Source organism: Sturnus vulgaris, chromosome Z (assembly GCF_052056855.1).
Source record: "Sturnus vulgaris isolate bStuVul1 chromosome Z, bStuVul1.hap1, whole genome shotgun sequence".
Taxonomy (NCBI): Eukaryota; Metazoa; Chordata; class Aves; order Passeriformes; family Sturnidae; genus Sturnus; species Sturnus vulgaris.
The window spans coordinates 53,455,024-53,476,444 of NC_142283.1; the positions used below are offsets into that span (position 1 = coordinate 53,455,024).

A 21,421-nucleotide genomic window follows, 5' to 3' on the forward strand; every position below is an offset into this window, starting at 1 on the left:
CATATCAGGTACTCACTATGTTTATAATTAAGTTGTTTTGTACTAACAGAATGCCACAAATTAGAGTGAAATCATAAAGCAATCGATATAACCTCTACTTTGCAGATCGTACAGCAACAACACTCCAAAGCAACGCACATACACTGTGACTCTCAGATTTTGCTTTTCTTAGAAGGGAAGACATTTCTTTAAGTGCAAGTTATATGCAGTTTCCCACATTTTCATACTCTTTGCCCCCATGGTTCATCATTATCAAAGCAGGATGTTTTCCCTCTTTAGTATCTGCAGGATGCATATTTTAGCTTCCTTTCTCCTGGCTGGTGCTTGGTACTTAGGAAGGAATCATCTCATCTGCCATTTTAATTTCTCACCATCCTGAAGACCTGTAATATTTTGAAAGTTCTTTCATACATGTGTATGTACACACACATACACACAGTAAGGTCCCATTTTTCTTTGTAGTTTCTGAATACAGTTCCTTTCCCAAAAATTTCTACCATATTTGCACAGCCAGCAAAGACCAAAATCCACCTTCCAGTCCTCCCAATGGATACCTCAAACCAGGGTTCTGAGACATGCTGTCACTGTTGTTTCAGCAGGCTTTCAATGAAAGCCTAAGGACTTCTACATGCTTCACAGCTTCTTAATGAAAGTGCACAAGGCCAGCACCTGGAGGTCACAGGCTGAGATGGACATAGAATAAAACAGATAAGTGTCTGCAGCCCTTGTGTGTTCAAAAATCCATGTTGCATCTTACTTCTATGAAAGATTTGGTCATCATCCTCATAGATTGTGCTGAGTGTTAAGACCCTTCCAAGTCTCTGCTTGAACAAGGATTGTTTATAGTGACTTCCCAGCACAACAGTAATTTTCTTGCAGAAGTAAGTATGAGAAAATTTCTTAGGCCTGTTATCAGAGAATGACTTCTTGTTTTGGAGACACAGATCAGAGAGCTCTTCAACCCTCTGAAGTGGGTGGCTGCTGGTTCAATTCTTTCTCTCTGACACTTGTCATAGACTTGCTAACATTTTTTGTTTTCCACATTCTGTACTGCTTGCCCATCAAGGAGCTTCTCCTGGAGACTATCCACATTGCTGTGCTTCAGTGAAGCACATGAATAGGTGAGATAAACTGTTAAGGGTGCAGCATTCCGTGTACATGCAAGAGGTTCAACAGCTAAAGGGTTAGTCCAGTTGCAAGCAGGGAACCAGCAAGCTCTTTTCACAATGTGAAAGCTTGAATGTCAGAATACCGTGGCTCTGGCAGAGGCTCTCCCCTGATTCTTGTCAGATCTTTTCCATTGATATTGCAGAAGCAGTCTTAGGAGCTTAATGTGGCAGGGCCACAATTACCAAACATAAGAATTATCTGTGGACAACATACCCTAAAAATTACCCCTATCCATTCTAGCATGATGAGGAAGCTGACAGAAGAGTTTACCAAGCTACTCTCTGTGGAGGGAGCAGAAAATATTCATAAAGAAGAAGGTTTCTCTGTGTGCCCAGAACGAGCTCCTTGGAAAACCATAGCTTAAAGATAAGAAATGGCTTGTTAAATGATGAATACAAAAAGGAATCCAGCTTCCCTCCTTGGTACACTCTCTTATCTATCTCCAATATTAGTGGTTCATTTTCTTTTAGTTTCCATAAGCTAGCTTTGAATGTAAAATTCCTTAGGGATTGGTCAGAATGTAGAATTCCCTTGGTAACTGGTGCAAAATGTGAAACCCTCAAAAGACATAGAAACCCCTGTAAAACAATAACAGTTGAATATGTAAGATTGGATGCCTTCATAGAATAAACTATGGATTTGTGCCTTTCTGCATATCCCGGTCTCTTCACCCTGATGGTCTGAGAGCTCACCGCGAGCCAAAATTCTATCTGGGCAAGGCTTGGGAACTTGCTCTGTCACTGAGGGCTGCAGAAGTAGTCTCAAGGATCCCAAAGGGACCCCAGAAACCCGCCAGCAACAACTCTCCATCATCAGTCCTGGCTCACTGGGGATGTCCTAGACAACTAAAAGGTGGCCAGTATGACACCCATCCACTAAAAGGGCCGAAGGAGGATCTGGGAAACTGCAGGCCAGTCAGCCTCAGCTCGGTGCCTGGCAAGGTTATGGAACAGATCAGCTCAGGTGTTATCACACAGCACCTACAGGATGGCCAAGGACTCAGACCCAGCCAGCAGGGATTTAGGAGGGGCAGGTCCTGCCTGGCCAACCTGACCTCCTTTTATGACCAGGTGACCCAGCTGGTGGATGCAGGAAAGGCTGTGGATGTTGTACCTGGACTCCAGCAAGGCCTTTGGCACTGTCTCCCACAGCACACTCCTGGAAAAGCTGGCAGCCCATGGCTTGGACAGGAGCACTCTGTGCTGGGGTAAGAACTGGCCCAGACAGTGGTGAATGGTGCTGCATCCAGCAGTCGCTGCTCCATAGGGGTGTCCACAGGGGTCTGTGTTGGGCTCAGTTCTGTTTAATGCCTTCATTGATGATGCGGATGAGGGGATCAAATATACCCTCAGTAAATTCATGGACAACACCAGGTAGGGTGGGAGTGTCGATCTGCTGGATTATAGTAGGGCTCTGCAGAAGGACCTGGACAGGCTGGATCGATGGGCCGAGTCCAGCAGTATGAAGTTTAATGAGAAACAAGTGCCAGGTCTTGCACTTTGGCCACAACAACCCCAGGAAGAGCTCCAGGCTGGGGACAGAGTGGTTGGACAGTGGCCAGGCAGAAAGGAACCTGGGGATACAGACTGACAACAGCTGAACATGAGCCAGCAGTGCCCAGGTGGCCAAGAAGGCCAGTGGCATCCTGGCCTGTTCCAGCAATAGTGTGGCCAGCAGGGCCAGGGCAGGGGTTGTACTCAGCACTGGTGAGGCTGCGTCTCAATTCCTGTGGTCAGTTCTGAGCCCCTCAGTTTAGGAAGGACATTGAGATGCTGGAGCATGTCCAGAGAAGGTCAAGGATGGTGAAGGATCTGGAGCTCAGGTCCTATGAGAAGCAGCTGAGGGAGCTGAGGGTGTTTAGGAGGCTCAGGGGGGACCTCATCCCTTTCTACAGCTCCCTGAAGGGAGGGTGTAGCCAGATGAGGGTTGGGCTCTTCTCCCAGGCAACCAGTGACAGGATAAGAGGACACAGCCTTACCCTGTGCCAGGGGAGGAAGGACATTAGCAGGCATTTCTTCACAGAAGGGGTGATTGGGCATTGGAATGGGCTGCCCAGGGATGTGGGGGAATCACCATCCATGGAGGTGTTTAAGGAAAGACTGGATGTGGCACTCAGGGCCATTGTCTAATGGACAAAGGTGTTCAGTCATAGGTTGGACGCAATGACGTCAAATTTCTTTTCCAGCCTAGTTGATTCTGTGATTATGAAATCTTATGTAACCTACTCTTTCCATGTCTTTGATGCAGGTATTGGGAAAAAAAATTAAAATACTTCTGGTATGTGCCTTGAGGGGGTGTGGTTAGATTTTTTATTTTTGTCTCTTTCCCCTTCACCCCATTTTTTTTTCTTTTCCCAAATTTCTAAATATGCAATGAAAACTCAGATGTTTCTAGTTTCTTATATCTAAAGCGTAATTACAGAATAAAACTAGAGAAGGCATAAACCCTCTTTATGAGGAAAATGAGATATCACAAGAAAAATGAGATGTTTTTACCACTTTTCAGGAATTTATGAATTATGTTTGGTACCAAATAATTTATTACAGGTTTGGGTATTTTCAAGGCCTCTAGTTTTGCATACAGAAATCACGTATCTTTGTTCTTACTTACAGTTTAAAGTAAATTGTTTAAACATACACATGTTGTTATGGTGTTTTCATAGCTGAATGTCAAATTTCTGAAAATTCCATCATAGAATGTCATGAACCGATTGCCTGAGTGAGTATATTAACTCCTACAATATTTTATGTCAGGCCACCTTAGGAAGAAAAGAATATCTTCTGCCTCAGTCAGCAGATAGGCCAGTCTCAGCATCCTGTATTAAGATACCCAGAAGTTTTTCCAGCTCTTGAATACATGAATGTATTGCTACTTTTTCTTAGGGTTATGTAGTGCTAGCAGCCCAACAGCATTATATAAGATACACCAAAACAACCAGTTATTGTTGGTTTGAGACAAATGGGATGAAAAAAGGAGACAAAACTTCGTTGAAAGATGTATGTAATTTGAAATGTCCTACCTTGCATATCTGAGATGCATACAGCAGAAGCTTTTTGTGGTCCAGCCTCTCCTTGTGTTTCTGCAGATAATCTCGTAAACTTCCATATGGTAAGTATTCCATAATTAATCTTAGATTCCTACGTCCTTTTACAGCAATAACAAAAAATACAAATGTAATTTTTTCTGTAATTTTCCAAAGATGAGTTTTTAAATATAAGTCGTTTAAAACATCTATCAGTAGCTGTAATACAAAATGGACTTAATACAAAAATAGAAATTTATTATCTATACATCACTATGCAACTTTTCATATATTAATTAACTGCATTTCCTCAGAAAATCCCACTTATAGAAATTCAACAAGAATGTGGATATGCTTGAAAAATTAATATATTACTAATCAACATCATATCATCAATAATTCAGCTGCTATTGCTAAGGTAAAGTAAAAGTCTGTATGTCTCTGTTGTCAAGATGAAACTCAGAATGGCAAGTGACATTAACTTGTTACCAATGTCATCATCTTTCAAAGCAGCATCCTCTGTTTTGTACTCTCTCAGTCCTGGTAAATTTAGGACAAGTCAGTGACTGTCACAAACACTCACCTCTCTGAATTTCTCAGTTTGCATATTTGGGTATAGTCAATATAACACATACCTGCACTGTAACATACTCCTTTGTATTTAACGATGTTATCATGCTGCAGAGATTTAAGTATTTCAATTTCTCTTTCAAAGTCCCTCAGGTGCTCTTCTGTGCTATGTTGCAGCTTTTTCACAGCAACCACCTCCCCAGTATTATCTTGCAGTGGGTCATACCGGCACATCTCAACACTGCCAAAATTTCCCTAGGTCACAAATGGAAACACTTGGGAATTAAAAACAAGTCCACATCATTCTCTCTTCATGTTTCCTAGTGTACATGTTTGTTCATGTAGTTTTTGTTCAGTGCTCACTGTTCTAAGCATTAGGGTGATGTGATTAATTATTTGAGTGAAATGCCACAAAACTTCCCTGAGAGAATACCGGAGGATAACAGTTGCAAAAGAAATATATTCCATGAAAGGAAACAAACAGAACAGGAAGTAAGGATAAGGAAAGAGCATGATGTTCATCTATTTTCTCTCCTTTCACAAATGTCCACTTCAACTGGCATAATCCTTTTCCCGTACTTGCATAAGTTCTTTATGTTGTTTCTTAATTCTGCTCTGTTTCTTTTTGGTTCCTCTCTCGTTTGTTTCGGTGGTCTGTTTTTGTCTATTTTTTCATTTGTATTGTCTTTTGTCTTCTTTTATGCAGCCACCACCTACCACTCTGTTGCTCTCTCTAAGCTATGCTATCACAGTCAACAACCAACCATCTGCAAAGATAAATAGTTCTGCTACTTCACTTTCAGGATGCTTCAGTACTTGAAGTCAAAGGAATATTGGTAAAAAGCAAATAAAACTGCAAAGAACCATTCTAGAAAAACAGTACTTGGTGAAGATCTGCTGGCTGAACTTGGTTATCTGTCTAGTATGCTTTCACACAGCCAGGCTGCAATGGCTTGCAAAACTAGTAGCCAAAAAATTCAAGATCTGCATGTATCTTGAAGACATATATCTTCCTTTTGAATTTAGAGCCTGTATATTCAGATTTCTCAGAATATGCATGCACAAAAACTTCATCCCCACTAGTTCTGTGCAAGACTACTCCAGAGTGTTGCTAACTGAATATCAAGTGTGTGTGTGTATATCTATTCATACATACATACACATATATATAAATTTTATGTCAGGCAGCTCTGCATTACTGAAAAATACTTTAGCCTTTTGGTAAGACTGGATTCATTGTGGAGATTAGCTAATTTTCTTCTAAGATACTGTGAAAGTGAAAAAAAGAGCTAGAAGGAACTGTACATGTTGCTCAGATATGACTGAAATTAGTAACTTCTAAAACATAAGTTTCACTGTAAATAATGTATATGGAGTCATCAAAAGATAACTGAAAACTGCAGATATTTCCTAATCTATTACAGAATTTTGAAACATCTTACCTTGCCAAGTTGCTGTAAAAACTTAAGATGTCTTTCTTCAAATTGCGTTGGGTCCCGATCTTCAAAAGCACCAGAAAATCCAAGTGCCCCAATTCTCATATTTGGCAACATATCACTTTCTGTCAATAGCTCATAATCTGAGATGTAGGAGGAAGAAGGATAGAAAGGGAACAGAAGGCACAGAGTGGTGAACAAGAGAAGGAAGAGCCTTATTACAATCATGGCATGTTCCACTTTTGTTTAGCATACTTCAAGCTCAATATAATATTGACAGGTACCTTTATTTCTATATAGTAATTTGCAGTCAAATACAATGATGCATTGCAAAAAAAATACTAAAAAGAAAGTGAACCAATAGAAATCACGAGTATTTTTGATCTTGTTTTATGGCAAACTCACCTGGAGTGAACAAACTGTTCAAGTCACGTATAATTGCTCTAAAAGAAGGCCTGAAATCTGGCTCGTAATCCATGCAGTTGTTTATAAGGTTTGCAAGTTCTGTCCAGTTGGGGGCAGGAAGCTGGTGCCTATCTTCATAAAACTGTAGTTTCTGGAATTAAACAGGTAAGTAATTTTACAACCATGAAGAGTTGCAAAAGCCTTAACATTGTCACCAGAGTAGCCAAAAATTACAGCTCTAAACCTAGACTTGTTATCTCACTGATTTTGAGCAAAAGCAATACTGGTATAATTTAGAGTGATCAGTTCAGAAATTTCCAGACAGTTACTAGCAGAAGATAAGAGGATAGAGAAAGATGAGAAAAATACTATCTCCTTTATTGGTAATTTCATAAATCCTCAATTGGATAGCTCCAGCAGAAAATTCTACTGACCTGTGAACTGGCTGAATTCACAGTTCAGTGAAAGAATGTAGGACAACTTCTGAAATACTTCGATATCTATAAGCTAGGTCTAGGTAAACCTTGGAGATTATTGTAAGAGCTGATTAAAATTCCTGAGAAATCAGATCAGGCTTTATGGGAAGGTTACAATACCTTTACAAAAATAATACTACCAGTACTTTTGTGGCATAGTGAACTATTTTTCTGCTTACAGCTAAAGAAGGAAATACATATGAATTAATATTTTTATGGAATATGTTTCCTGTCCATCTCCTGCCCCTACCCGAGGTAAAAGCTAACATTTCTGGTTTAGCTAAAATAGTAGAATTGTTGCAACACACAAACTATTACTTTATTTAAGATGTTCAATTACAAGAATGCTAATTAAAATCCAAACACACTGTTAGGAATACTTTTTGTTTAAAGTGATACATTACTGCAACAAAGCAACAAAAATATTAACTAGACAATACTGACAATTCTGTGCTTTGTCGCCCTAAAAATCAAAATAAACAACATAAAAACAAACTTCAAATAATTTCTTCTGGTTATTATCTCCAAGCAAAAATGTCTTTTTCCTACAGTGGTCATAGGCCACACCACTTTACATGCTGAAGTGGTTACAACAGCAGATGTTCTAAATTAGAAGTGTTCAAAGAACTGCTGACTGCAGACCCAGTAATGCTTACTCTTGAAGAATCCAGTGCACTCAGGGGTTTGTCTCCTCCGCTGCAGATTTCCCACAAAGTGGTACCAAAACTCCATTTGTCTGTAGCTAGGCTTAGCTGTTTGGGATTCTCAATACATTCAGGAGGAACCCATGGTATTCTCTCAAGAAGAACTGTGCAATCACATGAAACTTGTTAAGACGAATAATGAGACCAAAAAATTCCCTAACATATTTCTTCTGGTAAAAGTTACTTAAATATACACAGGTATTTCACTCTGCAATGTGCTAATAATACTTTCCAAGTATTTGTTCCCACAAAAAAAAAAAAAAAAAATCAAATTATGGAATATGGACAAAAATAAAAATAATACTTGTGGATCACAGAGAAGATCCATTAGTTTTATTGTAAAATAAGCTTAAAGGTATAAAATTGCCTTAATATCAATTCCATGTTACATTTTTTTCTCTGATTTCTCTATTTGCCCCAATCTTATCAAGGCTTAATAGCTAGCACAGACAACCAAGATATCAAAGTATAAAAAGTACTTTGCTAGTGGTTGGCATATTATGCATTAGGCTTATTATACACAGCAAAAGGCATAATGAAAAGGAATTTTACACTATGCGATTTTTTAGCTACTACTACTGACTCTAGTAAAAAGTTAAAACATGAGCTTGTACTGAATTGGATTTAGAGCTCCTTAGAATGAGATCTCATAAGAGATCTCATGTAAGCTTCACATTAAAACACGGAGAATTTAAATAGTTTACTGGTAAATAATGACACTGCATTACTTATAGGCTGTTAGATACATTATTTCTTTAGACATTGATAAAAGTACCAAGTATGAAGTGTTTTTATTAAAAAGAAAGACCACAAAAAGAATAGTAAGGTTGCTTCCATTCCATTAGCATAACATCCTTGCACACATTTTCCATTTAATTAATTTTGCTGTTTATAAAGCATTGGAACAGTCTTAATGGTGGATGATAACTCAGTATTTTTAACATCAAGTGGCTCCAGGTATTCACCAATAAATGCACTGAAGATGCTATTTAACTGCCAGTCAGCATTTTCAAAAGTGCATTTGGTTTCAGTTCTGAAAGTTCTTGCAAGCTATAAAAGGTTTGATCAATTACAAGACACTTGTAAGTTCAGCAGCTATCTGCAAATGTAACAGGCTATATTATAATATAACAACAGTACTACCAATCAAAAAGGGTTGAAAATGAGAACAGCATTTCTCAGAAAAAACCTCACACAATGGAGAATTGTGGCTTTATTTCCTGTAGCTATTTGATAATTAAAAAGATACACTCAAAACTGCTTGGCTAGGACTGTAGGGATAATTATAAAATGACAGACTGATCAAGGAATTTACTATAAGAGAATTTATTTTAGATGGTGGTCGGAAAAAAAACCCAACCCCAAACTTATTTTCAAGTCATAAGCACTGAACAAGAAAGCTGATACAAAGACTTACTATCTCTTGGCAAAACTGTAATACTGATGCCAGGATCACTTAGCTTTATAAATGGAAGATTTCCAGACTTCCTGTCTTCCTCTCTGATAAGCAATATGTTTTTTGCACAGACATTCCCATGAACAAGGCCTTTATCCTCCTATAAACAGAAATGCATCTTTTACAAATGACAAAAAAATTCTTACTATTGAAGAAATATTTAAAAACAAATACCGTACAGCATGAGGGAAACATCAGCAAATAAAAAAATGATCACAGATAAGGCTGATCAAACTTCAGGCACTTCACCAATTTCTCTCAAAGCTACAGTTTTGAGCCAATTTTTGTTATCTACCTGAAGTCTGAAACAATTTGACATGTGTTACCTCAAGAATACTCATCCATCCACTTAAAATTAACGTAAGAACGTCTAAATTCTGTTAAAGGAAAGACTTATCTAGTCACATATCCTGTCTTGAATAATGGCCTTTATATCTAACTGGAATGACTTTCAGGTTGAGACCTAATGCCCAAGAAGAATGCACTAGCAGAGTGAACAGTACAGTGTTTTCCCCTCTCAGTGATTATGTATTAACACTATCAGGAAATTGTTCATGTTCAGCATCATGAGCTGAGGTGGGAAGTCCAGAAAAGACTGGTTTGTGGCGGAGGTGGGGGGGAAATTGTTAATGCAAATGTGTTTTTATTTCATGCTAAAACATAAAATATTAAAAAAGAACGGACATGCAACTACACTTTGTGCAAGATAGAAAGTCTTTCTCTGGATATCTACAAAATAGTTGGTCTATGGCCAACCCATTATTGAACCCCTCCAAGAGTTTCAAGAATTCAGGTAATAGCTCAGCCTTTCTACATGCATTAGTCAGAATCGCTTGAATTCTTGCCATTAACAAAACTGAACCACTTACCAGAAAATGCATGGCTAATGCCAATTGTTTGGCTACTTCCAGCTTCCACAAAATATTGATAATATTTTTGTTCTTTTTCAAATATGTGTCCAAGGATCCAAATTTTACATATTCTTGTACAAGGATGTCTGATTCATAATGATAAGAAGAGTAACAATTAAATTCAACAACAAATAATGAAATTTCAGGATGGATTCATAACTTTAGTACTAGCCTTTCTTTGATACCTTGTGGTGATCTGACTATAAATTTCAACTTCTGTGGTATCTGAGTACTGCTACAAATACTCTATATTCTTTATACGTCTTCGGAGTGTGGAAGTTCACCTAATTTCTTCTCAAATGAAAAGTTACTAGCTTTAATCTTTAAGGGTTAATTATTTCGATTTAATCTTTTAGAGATTACATAAAATCCAGTGAGCATCTTTTCACCCTCACCTGAAAGGCACAATAACGTAACTGCTGATGAAGCATAGTAGTGTACAGCACAATCAATATGGTGAGTTAAATAACATCTAAGTCATTCATTTCGTAGCTGTTTACAATCTAAATTCTTACTGAAAAATGCAATACTTTATTGACAGAAGATGTTTTCCTTGAAAACAAACAAGTATTTGCCCTAAAATTGTGTATATATATATATGACATATGCCTTCATGCAGCCATCTAGCAAATAACTCCAGAAACAAGAACTGCCATCTTCATCACTTTCAACACAATTTCAAATCACGTTGACTGTCCTGGGGTACAATGCAAAAATGTGTATTCTATCACCATCTGTTGAAATGTGGGAGGGGTGGTGATCCTTATCTCTGTGGGAGATATCCTCTGCTGATGTGCCATCTGATAAGATCGGGGATGATCATCGTTATCTTTTCACAACCCATCCTTCCTCCAGAAGATATATTCCGTTAATGGGCCATTAAGTCCTATTGTGTGACTGATAAGATTACACCATCCCATTGGGAGATGCCCCAGCCAGGGGCAGGAGACAAGCCTTTCCTACCTAGATAAAAAACTGGGGTTTGGGACCCGAGGGCAGACCTTTCCACTGGATCCCAGAGGAAAGTCAGACCATTTCCACATCATCGCTGGATCTTCGGAGGAAAACTGCACCTTCTACAGGAGCACTGCTTCAACTGAACCACATCTGTCATCCAGGAGGATGCAGCCACCATTTAATGGGACTGCTACCAACACCCTGACTGACAGGGTGTCAGGTCGTATTCTGGCTCTGTCGGTGGTTTTTCTTTTGTATTATTGCATATATTTTATTTTTTTCTCTTTTTTCCTATTAAATTGTATTACTAACTTGGAGTCTCTCACTGGTTTTACTTTCAAACCAACACAATGACTGAACCCTTGCTTTCAGTTGAAAGATGCTCATATTGGGAACTACTGGTATTATATCTGGCTGTAACAAATAAATTGATTTTTTAATAAATTCATTTTAGAGATAACAAATTTCTTCTTTTATTTTGCAAGTATGTGAATTTTTTATCAAATTTGTACAACAAGTGTGCAAACCACAGAACCAGTAAGAGCTGCTCTTCCTATTTCTTAGCTACTGCCCCTCCTTAAACTGTACTAAGTCTCCTGCCTTCAAAAAGAGAATAATTTCTAGAGGACAGCTACGATTTAAAGGTTGAAATAAGTAACCATTTACCTCTTTCAACAAATAATTTTTAATTATAAACTTGATCTACCTGAAATTTTATATATAGTTCTTGTGTCTGGTAAAATGAATAAAAAACCACACGGGTTTTTTTGTAATTTTGGCACAAGTTCTTGGCCAAACATAATGCTGTGCCTTTTCCAGTCTCCTAAGAGAGGTAATTTCTGATTACAGAGGTAAATTCGGATTACAGAATCCACCATCTCTTTTGGAAATTCTTCCTCCCTAATGAAGGTAACCACCTAGATAATATAATAAATGCAGTTTTTATAAAATTATTCCTTTCATACAAATTTCTAATCACAGGAAGAAAACAGGTTTTGGGCAAACTGACATTTCAGCCCAAAGATTGAATGAAGAAGAACAACTGTCAAAGTGAGATCCAGCAGTCATATCTGAAGATAACACACATTAGCATACAACAATCATCCAAAATTAAGGTTTCACTACAAGACAGTATAAATGTATTTCAGGCGTTCACATTAATACATAGTCACAAAGCTGTAAGCTAAACTGAAAAGACATTCAACTTTTGCAGAAAATGCTAAGGTTTTACTGCTGCTAAAATGTCATAGTGTGTTTGTTGAATTAGCACGATCTCATGTTTTCAGAATGGAACCTCCAAACCAAACTTCCCAAAGTTATATTTGTGCTCACAAAGTCAGCACGTGTTGAAAAGTAATGTCTGTTTCTAATCACAGAAAACGAATATTTTCCTGGGTAGCACACTACCTCCCTTCCTAGATAATCACAGCTGATACAAAGTAGGGGTGCAATTTTTCTGGCATGCTCAATCCATAGGTGCAACAGAAGTGATCTCAGATAGAACAGACATAAACGAGTCATTTATAGAGGTTACTATTCACACTGACAGTAAGTTAAACAATTTTTCACTTTTCTTTGTTTTTACTATTAACTAGTTCTCAGATACCAAAACTAATACTACTGCAGTGTGAACATGCATTAGCTGTCCAGACGGTGTTGAACTAGCATTGTTTTATTATTTTTTCCCTAGTTTTACCCAAAACCCAAAATGTCAAACTCTAACAGCGATGTATAAAAAGTGGTTTAAAAAGACAATTATTTTCTACTTACTCTCTTCTCCACAGACGCAGACTCCATAATTTAACACCAAATGTTTGTAAGAAAGCTGGCTCATCATACTTGCTGCTTCAAAAAAGGACTTTTTGGAAGGAGAGGGAGAAATCAATGAAGAAATGAATCAGTGAAAACAAAGCCCCAAAATTCTAATAGATTTACTAAAACCACTTAAAAATATATTTCAACTATCTCTTTGAAAAGACCCTATGTAATGTATTTTATATTGTTTGTTTTTGGCTTGTGTTTGGCAACTGTTTCTTGTTTGGTTGGTTTTTGCTTCAAGTTTTTGGTTGTGGAGGGTTTTTTTCTAATTTTCTTTTTCTAATTAACTGGTAGTACACATTTCAGATAGGTTAACAACCTCTTTTTTCCTGTGGGCAAATATATCTCAACATTTTTTAAATAATCTTTTTTTTTTCAGTGCCTATTACCTAGGTAAAGTAAACTGAAGGCAAAGTCATCACATGCTATTCACTTTCTAATTTATTCTGCCATAATGTGCTATTCAGTTTCCAATTTATTTCTTTGCAACACATTAAGTTGAAAGACAAAACGTATTATGTAATTCATCCACTACTGCAAGACCTTTTCCAACTTTGTCAAAAAAGTTTAGAATGCTTTTATTACATTCTTCTTTTATTATTATTCTGTTCAGTGGCATCTCCACCTACTCTTGCTTGTGTACTGATTATTCACCCAACAAAGTGAAGCAAAAATGAGAACATTTTCCTTCAGGTGACTATATTTTTATTTCTATAATATGACCTTTTAGTAACTGATTCATACTTAACTTTAGAATATATTACCCATGTTATCAAAATTGTAATTTTTAAAATTGTTTTCAATAGTCCAAAGTGTATGCCTACACTGTTTATGAATATCAACCATCTGAAATGTCTCTTCCTTTTTTCCTTCTATTTTCATATAGACTTATCTTAAATAATTGAAAAGTTGTCTTGGCTTGCTGTAAACATACCTAGATAATTAGATATTAAATAAATTACATGTATAGACAATAATCAGTATATAAAGTTACATTAATGTAATAAACACTACTACATCTTGTGAAAGTCTTTAAAATTAAATTCTCACATACATAGTCTTGGGCTTGATTACACTACCAGTTTATTAGTTTTTGCAGAAAAGCATTTCAGATCTGCTAAAAGCTTCACTCCAAAAGTGAGAAGGCTCAGTGATTATGGGTGAACCCACGTATGGCAAGTTTTTCTCATACATAAATACTTCTGATTACTTAATTTTATTGGAAAATCTGAAGACAGTCTACCCAGAGGAAGTATTTTTCCATAAATGGTGATCCTTTGTCTGTAAATAATGAATTTACTGGTTAAGAAATTCTGTGGCCTTACCACCCCTCCTCTGGTACTTTAATTGCATAAATGACCTGTTCTCCAGTTCTCACTGGGTAGCTCTGAATTCTCTCACAGGTGGCAGGAAGTACATAGGTGTACTTCCCAAAGCCAGTCTCAAATCCATACTTCCAGTGTCACAAGTATAAGCATGAGCTTGGTCCAACATACAACCCCCTACCACACGACAAGTACTCATTTATGAAGTAAATGGGTAATGCTCAAGAAAAGAAGAGCAATGCCCAACATAGCATGGACAAATGTTACATAGCAGTCAACAATCATACCAACCTCAGAGTAGTTTCTGTGCACTTTATCCAGCACCTTTAAAAGAACTTCAGTTTGATGGAGTTGGCCATAGTCTCCCACTTCTTTCCTTACACCTTTGAAAATCTTAGTAAATGTGCCCTGTCCAAGGCTCTCCTCCTAAAAGGAAGGAAGGATACAGATAGAAAAAGCATCAAAAATATCTGCCTGTTTTAAAAGGCATCTTAAAAAAAACCACCCCTACATAAACATATCTTTAGATATGTCTTTAGAGGTGTGCTGGCTGTAGATTCTAGCTGAGAAGGAAACAAAGCAACTGTATCAGAAACATCTTAAATTTTTGCTTGTTTTTTGTTGGCTACTCAAGGATAGCAGAAAATAACTTGCTGCAAGAACCAAAGAGGAATCAGTTCCATTAAATATGTATTTAGACATCGCTAGAACCAAATAATTGCTATTGCAGCCAAAAGGATGCTTCTTAATTCTAAAAAAAATAGTTACTTGCGTTACTGGAAAATAAAATAAATTCTTTTCCACGACTCTAAGGAAAGATTACAGCAACATCTCCTACCTCAAATAAGATTTTTTTAAACACATACAGAGTTTTTTAAAACTTGGTACCATATTAAACCAAACATCTGCAGTGGAAAAAGCTAACAGACTTACGAATATCAAGTCCTCATTACGGATTTTGTGAAAGACCATCTGATTGACATTATTGTGTCTCTGTAGCATAGGTGATGAGGGTACATCAGAAACGCTATTGCTTCTGAAGACTAGGAGATTTGATTTATCTGGGAGAAGAAAGAGGGAAAGGAAAACCAAAGTAAATTTGTAAAACAGAGAACTAAACCAATACAGTTTCAGAAGGATTATTAATTAGAGGCTCCTAATTCAACACAAAGAAGATATCACATTGAGAAGAGTGTATTTAAAAAGCCACACAGTATTTCATTTAACTCAAAGTCTGATATTTTCTAATCAGAAAAATCATCTAGGTTCACTCATGAGTTTTATGTTTCTTAAGAATTCCTACTTTTGATGAACATTCTGAAAATATTCCTACCTCCTTTCACATTTTAACTGCTGCACTATTTGTAATAAGAACTGGGGATGGAAAAGGGGATGTAAATTACCTACTTTTATATTATAAAGTAAAATATAAATTTAGTGATGCTAAAACTATATCTGAAAAGTATGCCTTTGTGGGTATCTGCTCACATCCATGATTATATTTATTCAATAATTTATCATTCTGATGCATATACATTTCTGGTATCAATGGAACAATGTTAAAAAATTATTCTCTATAATGTGCATACATATTTACTTGTTACATCTTTTATAAGGTTTTGAATCCATTGAATATTTTCAATCAAATTTGAGAAAAGCAGAAGTTCTATCAAATAGTCTGTTCTGGCAAGTTTCTCTTTCAATAGGAACTTTGATAGAGACAGACTAATATTAACTGTATGTAGTACTACTTACAGCAAGTATTTAAAGATTACATAAAGGAGAAAGATATGAATATCAAAAGTAGGCAAAAAAATTAAACGCAGATTCAAGAAAAATTCACTCCTCAGGGAGGAGCTCCATTCCATGTGTATTTTTTCAGTGTTAAAAAGGAGCTGAAACCACACTGCAGACTTGGCATAACTCAGCTAAGATAAACAATGACAGAAATTCACTGACATTGTTGGTTCCATTGTCTATGATAAATAATCCATTTAGTAGCTCTTTCCTTCTCAAGACATGAAAACATTTGACATAAGAAGAAATGCTGCTGCACACAATCCACTGCAATTAAGAAACCAGTTTTGCTTCTAATCATGAAACTGGGTATCATGATTGCTTCTGGAAGACTCTTAAACCAAATGAAAATTTGGCAGACACTGGAACTATAAACTATTACTAAGAAGATGAGTAAATAGGTCCGTGAAATTTAAAAAAAACCCCACAAATATATCACAGAATCACAGAATATTCTGAGTTAGAGGGGACCCACAAGGATCATCAAGTCCAACTCCTGGCCCTGCACAAGACCATCCACAAGAGCCACACCATGTGCCTGAGAGCATTGTCCAAACACTTCTGAATTCTCTCAGGTTGGTGCTGTGACCACTGCCCTGGGTGGCCTCTTCCAGTGCTCAGCCACCCTCTGGGTGAAAAAACTTTTTCCAATATCCAACATAAACCTCCAACACAAAATAATAAATATCCAACACAAATTCAGGCCATTCTCTTGCGTATTGTCACTGATCACCACAGAGAAGAGGTCAGTGCCTGCCGCTTCCCTTCCCCTCATGAGGAAGTTGAAAACTGAAATGAGGTGTCTCCTCAGTCTCCTCTTCTCCAGGCTGAACAGAACAAGTGGCCTCAGCCACTCCTCACAGTTTCCCCTACAAACTCTTCACTATTCTCATGGCACTCCTTTGGACACTCCCCAATAGTTTTATCTCTCTCTTACACTGGCAGCCAGTGGCACCCAGAGCTGCCCCAGCTCAGAGCAGAGCGGGACAGTCCCTTCCCTTGCCTGGCTGGTGATGCTGTGCCTGATGTTCCCCAGGACACAGGTGGCCCTCCTGGCTGCCAGGGCACTGCTGACCTATGTTTGACTTGCCATCAGCCAGGGGCCCCCAGGTCTCTTTCTGTGGCACTGCTTTCCAGTATCTCATTCCCCAGTCTGCCTGCACATCCAGGGTCGCCCCACCCCAGATGCAGAATCTGACATTTTCCTTGTTAAATTTCCTATGGTTGGTGACTGCCCCCATTCTCTCATTTGCTGAGGTCTCTCTGAAGGGCCTCCCTGCCTTCAAGGATACCAACGGCTCCTCCCGGTTTTGTATCATGCATCTACCTGAGAGTCATTTAGTACTGACTTATTTTTAAGTCTTTAATCTAGAAGTTAGAAAACTTTCTACTTAGAAATAATCTCTCTCTTACCTTTTGGTTTTGGAGGACAGCATTTGATGAACTGGAAAATTATGCTGTCTGAACGGACAGTTTCTGTCTGGTAACAGGTCAAGAGATCCTTGAGATTACTAAAACTTCTCTTGGTTCCACTAAGATTATATTCTCCATTCTCATTCTTCGTAATTAAGCAGTGCTTATAATCTGTAGTACTGTCACGCTGCAGAAAATATTTCCATTAAAAATGAAATATTGAGTATTTGAAAGCTTATTCAAATGTATAGCATTCTACTAATTAAAGAAAGAATGCTTCAAAAAATATGATCATTATTTTTTATTGTGTTCTCACTATGTAACATTGATTCTGAGAAAACATGACCCTACTCCCATCACTGGAACTAGCATGTTGATGCTAGAGAAAAACAAATGTTAATGAAATCAGAAAAGATGGAGCTGAGAAAAGAGATAATGGATCCTAGGAAAAATCCTTCAGAGCTATTAATGAAAGCTTATTCACCCTGACATGGGGTTACATCAAAACAAAATTTTGTTGGAAGCAAATAGCCCTAATGCTTACGCCTTATTTGTTTAGCAGCCATTTGGAGATCTCAGCTGTAGTTCTGCTTTCCTGTCATCTCCAGCACAGTTCTAAGAAATCACTTCCTAATATATATTTTCGATATGCACTGAATTATTTTCACAATGACTCTTGAAAAGATACCATTAAGCATTTTTAAACAAGATGAGCTCTTATTAGTGCTTCTGTGGTCTTGTATCTCAATACTGCAGCAAATGTTCCAACAAATTCTGAATATAAAAAGCCTTCCAATGACTTGCACAAGACTCAGAAAAAGAAAAAAAAATCCCTTAAAGGCAATGGTAGTCTTCTCTCACAAGCTTAACTCTCAACTTTGCCTCTTGAAGCTTGTTCTGGAACTGATTTCTTTGTCCACAAAATTCCCTACCAAACATACTTCATTGACTCAACATAACATTTCTCCATTCACACATCAGCATCACCTGGTCACTTTCAGAGATGTACCTATCTCTGACAGTATAAGCAAACTTGCTAGCTTACTGTACCAGCAGGAAAATTCATGTATTACCTTCCCTAGCTAAAAAAAAAAGGTTGTTGTGCTAATGTAATTCAAGAGAAATCCATTCTTGAAACAAGATCATGCAATTATTTAACAGCAATATTAAAGCATTTTATTATCACTAGCTGCAATGTCAGAGAGAAGAGGTACATTTGGTTCCTGGCTGCATGAGAACAGTATGCATTTCCAAGGTGACTTTTTCTCTAGCTAACAACAGATATACCCAGGAGATTTATGTTGATATAACGGCTGCCAAATGGCTGGTGCTGCAATGGGAATGGGGACAGAACCCAAATCCAGAGGAACTTGTGAAGAAGACACTCTCAGATCATCAAAGGCTGTACACTCAATCTAATGAAGCCCCACTTTTGAAGGGGGAGGAGGTGTGTGGAAAACTCAGAGAAAAAACTCAACGAAAAACCACCAAACTTTAAAAGAAATAGAAAACCCATCAAATTGTTCCATCTCCCAAACATTTATCACAATCCCAAGATCCATGTTACTATCTCCAGAACACTTAAGCTCTCTTCCCTCAGCCTGTCTTGATCTCCAAGGCATGTGGTATGTGCATAAGCAATTCTGTCCCAACTCTGGTATTTCTCACAAGACCCTGAAAGTTGGCCCGTCTGACCAAAGTAGCTATAGAATATATATATATGTCAGACAAACATTCTGGAGGGAAAATTCAGAATAATTTACTGAACATCTCAGGCTCCTTGTTATATCTCAACAAAAATTAAATAGGTGCTAAGATAGAATACAAACCTCTATAGCAAAGGTAAGGAAGTATTTTTTAAAATCTTTAGGACTGCAGCGAAGGACGTAGAAACCAGTCTGATTACCCGCTTTCTTCAGTTTACTGATAGCAAAGTCCATGCTAAAGTGAAAAGAAAATGTTTAATATTGCATAATTACAAAATTCAGAGATAGAAGAGGTTGAGTAATGAGCAATATCAACAAATATCTAATAGAACAACAATTAAAACATCCAATTTTGTACAGCTTTCTTTAAGTTAATCTCTTTGCCCTTTATTTTCCAATATATAGAGTGGTTGCTTATGTAGAGAGCAGTATATTAAAATTTTTTTATACTGAACCATCACAATTATTTATCCAATAAGAAATGTTAAGGGCTAAAAATATATATTCTCCACAGCTTATGATATGATTTTCAAAATGCATTATGAAAGAAGCCCTAATAAAATTGCCTAACAAATAAGCTTAAATTAGCAAAAATTTGTGTGGGTGAAAAAGGTGGGTTTAACCAGGAAAATGGCTAACAAAAAAAAAAGCTGAAATAAAACAACATTCATTATTCTAAGAACAAATTTCCTCTTACACAAGCCTTGCTAATTCACTATTTCTATCCATATCCAGGAATGATCTTTCCACTTGACTTTTATAGCATGTCAAGAAGGCACTGTATTTTGCCAAGTGAAAAATAAGAGAAAAATATAAAGCATTTTATGTTACATAAATACAACAAAAAAACCCATGTTAAGATGCCTATCACAGTTCACAGGCAACTAAAGCTCATCTTCCAAAAATATCCAATTGTCATATTACTAAGAAAAATACTTACAAAATTGGCCCATGACAGTTGCTTTGGATATTTTCAAGGACTGATGGTGGTGCTACTTCTTTACAGAGATAATGATGGGCATCCGCTGTTAATCTGTAATATCCATCAATTAATGATACAAAGGAGAGAGCTTCTCTTAATGACTGAAATTCAGCTTCCTGTTCAATTGCCAGAGAACAATACAGGGCAGGGAGAGAGAGAGAGAATTTCCATTTTTAATAGGCAACAAAAAATACTGGGAATTGCTAATGCTATAAAAGATATGCATATATGCAAACATTAAAGACATGAATAAAATCCGTTTTTAACTGATGTTTGTACATTCTACCTTCTTGTTATCGTTCAAAATTTGATAGCAACCTCCAATGTTCAAAATCAAATCCAAAACAAAGAAAACAGAAGTTATGGATGCCTTATCCCTGGAATAGGCTTTCGAGCAATCTGCTTTAATGGACTATGGCCCAGCCCATGGCAAGGGTGCTGGAACCAGTCCCTCCCAACTCCAACCATTCCATGATTCTGTGAAATCTGCCATCAAGAAATCCAAACCTTTAGTCTAAATAGATGAAACAGCAGAGGAACGCCAATATGAAAGAGCACTTGAAAGGTAAAAATGAGTAGATACAACTCAGCATGCAGACACTGCCAATATAGTGTTGATCTTTTTCCTAAAGGAAAGCCTTTGCTTTTCAAAAATTATATGTCTGCCTTCAAGTAGAAAAGAAAAACCTCCAGGAAAGTACCTGTCTGAAAACTTAACTACTAGTCAGCAAAAACTGGCATCCTGAGCTTGATCACAGACAGAAGATTACCTTTTACTACTATGAAGACAGGTATGCCAGATAGGAGCAGGGAGAAAAACAGCGTGGTCAAAGGAAAATGGGTATGGAAAAGGTCTTATGCACAGTATGATTAAAAGGTAAAATCAGGGCAAAATTAAATTAATCTGAAACAACATATTTATTGCTGCAAATAAAACAAAAATAGAGAAGCATTTTCTGGGTCACCCTAGATTTCATTCTAGGTGTAACCCAACAGAACAGGCTTTAGTATATTGCCTGTGACACTGAAGACATACGTAGTAGCTGAATACAATTATTTGGCAAATTCTTTTCTAGAGAGCAATAGAAAGAGCTGGTGGTTTTGAGTAAGTGTTTACAGTCTTCAAACTCCTTTTTAAGAGGACCTGGAAACAACAGCAGCCCATGGTGCAGACCATGGTGAGGCAGCTGTGCCTCTGCAGCCCGTGGCAGAAGAGACCACTCTGCAGTCTGTGAGGAAACTCATGCTACAGAAAAGGGATGTGTCTCAAGGA

General features: G+C 37.3%; 1 protein-coding gene across 9 annotated transcripts in view; it reads right to left on the bottom strand.

Moving 5' to 3' along the window:
• JAK2 (Janus kinase 2) overlaps positions 1-21,421 on the bottom strand; it is an 89,450-nt gene that overhangs the window by 12,674 nt on the left and 55,355 nt on the right. For 8 of the 9 annotated variants that reach the window (XM_014878956.2, XM_014878570.2, XM_088155879.1 and 5 more), the window contains 13 exons: positions 20,107-20,264; positions 19,290-19,401; positions 17,461-17,647; positions 15,184-15,311; positions 14,542-14,676; positions 12,878-12,965; positions 10,109-10,236; positions 9,201-9,339; positions 7,736-7,887; positions 6,604-6,754; positions 6,205-6,341; positions 4,828-5,017; positions 4,190-4,314 (listed from right to left, as the gene is read on the bottom strand). In XM_014878956.2, coding sequence (XP_014734442.1) covers positions 4,190-4,314; positions 4,828-5,017; positions 6,205-6,341; positions 6,604-6,754; positions 7,736-7,887; positions 9,201-9,339; positions 10,109-10,236; positions 12,878-12,965; positions 14,542-14,676; positions 15,184-15,311; positions 17,461-17,647; positions 19,290-19,401; positions 20,107-20,264 — 1,830 coding nt within the window. Of the gene's footprint in view, positions 1-228; positions 384-4,189; positions 4,315-4,827; positions 5,018-6,204; positions 6,342-6,603; positions 6,755-7,735; positions 7,888-9,200; positions 9,340-10,108; positions 10,237-12,877; positions 12,966-14,541; positions 14,677-15,183; positions 15,312-17,460; positions 17,648-19,289; positions 19,402-20,106; positions 20,265-21,421 lie in introns of those variants that run through there. The other variant, XM_088155885.1, reaches the window with a different exon arrangement.